The sequence below is a fragment of the Hippocampus comes genome, unplaced genomic scaffold (genome assembly GCF_001891065.2).
Source record: "Hippocampus comes isolate QL1 unplaced genomic scaffold, H_comes_QL1_v1.1 scaffold367, whole genome shotgun sequence".
Lineage (NCBI taxonomy): Eukaryota > Metazoa > Chordata > Actinopteri > Syngnathiformes > Syngnathidae > Hippocampus > Hippocampus comes.
The window spans coordinates 1,027,308-1,029,478 of NW_017805741.1; the positions used below are offsets into that span (position 1 = coordinate 1,027,308).

Sequence of the window (2,171 nt, forward strand, 5' to 3'; positions counted from 1 at the left end):
AAGACATCCTCCTTCTGGCCACCACCAGGACCGGTTCTTCCTTTGTGGGCGAGTTTTTTAACCAGCAGGTGGACAACATGTTTTATCTGTACGAGCCGCTGTGGCACGTGGAAAAGACGCTGACGCTGGAGACGGGCGGCACCAACGCCACAGCCGCCGCCAAGGCGTACCGCGACGTGCTGCGGCAGCTCTTCCTGTGCGACTTCTCCCTGCTGGAGAGCTTCATCGACCCCCTCCCCGTGGATCACGTCACCGCCTCGCTCTTCCGCAGGGAATCCAGCAGCTCCTTGTGCGGCGAGGCGGTCTGCGGCCCCTTCGTCAAAGGGGTCTTTGAGCGCTACCACTGCAGGAACAGGCGCTGCGGGCCCCTCAACCTGACGGCGGCGTCCGAAGCCTGCCTGCGGAAGGAGCACAGGGCCATCAAGTCGGTGCGGGTGCGCCAACTGGAAACTCTCCGTCCTCTGGCCGAGGACCCGCGTCTCGACGTGAAATTTATCCAGCTGGTCCGGGATCCTCGGGCGGTGCTGGCCTCCCGCATGGTGGCCTTCGCCGCCAAGTACAACAACTGGAAGCAGTGGGCCAAGAACCGGGACATGCCCATCGACGACGACGACGAGGTGAAGAAGCTGAAGAGCAACTGCAACAGCATCAGGACGTCGGCGGAAGTGGGCCTGCGGCGGCCGGCGTGGCTGCGCGGCCGCTACATGCTGGTCCGCTACGAGGACGTGGCGCGCTTCCCCGTCAGGAAGGCGGCCGAGATGTACCGGTTCACCGGGATCCCCTTCGCGCCGCAGGTCAAAGCCTGGATCCTCAAGAGCACGCGGGCCTCCGAGGAGACCGGCGGCATTTACTCCACGCAGAAAAACTCCAGCCAGCAAGTGGAGAAGTGGCGCTTCAGGTTGCCCTTCGAGATCGTGCAGGTGGTCCAGAAGGTCTGCGGCCCCACCCTCAAACTCTTCGGCTACAAATTCGTCACAAGTGAAGAGATGCTCACAGACAAGTCGATCAGCTTGATCGAAGATTTTTGGTAGGTCCCGACGGGCGCAAGCTAATATTTATTTGCCCCTTTTATCGTTGTTATTCTGATATTTAACGCGTTTGTACTTTGTTTGACTATTTAATAGCCAGAGGAGAGATGAATTTAGTCTTGTTCACAAATTGCATATTTAAAAGCAAGCTCGGCCTTTGAAAAGCTTGCCTTATTTTGGATTTTTTTGCACATTTTGTAACGCCAACACAAGCGGACTTTTCATGCGATGTGAATTTCTGAGCAAACAGAAGCATTGCAAAAAGAGAAAGTTAAGGGCGAGGGGGGATGGGGGGGGGGGGCTGGCAAGTAAACATGAATGAGAGGGCTCTGGGAACCTCCAGCAACTGTTTACAGCTCCTGAGTTGGCAACCAAAGAAGCTCCAACGGAAGTGGCAGCCTTGTAGAAATAAAGACCGAGGAAGGTATTTCCATCTGTATTGAGTCAGTCCGTGGTTCTCAACATTGGTCCTCCGCCGCAGGTTGATGTCCCCGCAGATTGCGAACTGCTTCGGGTCGTATGAGCGACTTTCGTCGGTTTGCTGGAAGCGGCTGTTTGCATTGCTGTCCAAACGCAAACATTGCGGACCCTGCAGCCGGTTTGCAGGTCGGTTTCGACGTTCGTTTGAGAGTCTCGCGGCCGCTCGACACGAGCCTCTCGACTGCCGCCTCGAGAAGGAGACGGAGGCCTCCGTTCTGCGGCCAGCGCGACCCTACCAGTCGGGTTGTTTCTTTTAACGTTGGTGGCAATAAACATGCTTTGACAGCGACTTGCGAGTCTTCTTATTGGGGCGAGGGCGCCGAGTTGGCGACGCGCCGTTATGTAGGTTTATGACCTTGTTTGGAAGAGTTTGGCTTCTCTCGCTCGCTGAGCGTTGGGCGACGACGACGTACAAGGAACTGCGCAAACACCGTCCGAGAGGCAGGGCTGGCGACAAACGCCTTCACTGACACCTTCATCCACATTATTGCCCAAACAGGATGGCTTCTTAAAAGCAAACTTTGTGGAACTCTGTCAATTAGTTTTGCAAGCAAACCACATCGGGCAGAAAGCCTGCTGCAGACATGCCGATGCTATTTGCTCATCCTAAAATGAGTCGATTGTTTTAGTCCTGCTATAACGAGCTGATTGAATTACAGTGTC

At 55.7% G+C, this 2,171-nt stretch overlaps 1 protein-coding gene across 1 annotated transcript in view; it reads left to right on the forward strand.

The window, feature by feature from the left end:
• The window catches only part of chst3b (carbohydrate (chondroitin 6) sulfotransferase 3b), an 8,478-nt gene extending 6,681 nt beyond the window's left edge, over positions 1-1,797 (forward strand). The window contains exon 4 of the mRNA XM_019883578.1: positions 4-1,797. Coding sequence (XP_019739137.1) covers positions 4-1,031 — 1,028 coding nt within the window. The 3' untranslated portion in view covers positions 1,032-1,797. The remainder of the gene's footprint in view (positions 1-3) is intronic.
• Positions 1,798-2,171: the final 374 nt, after the last annotated feature.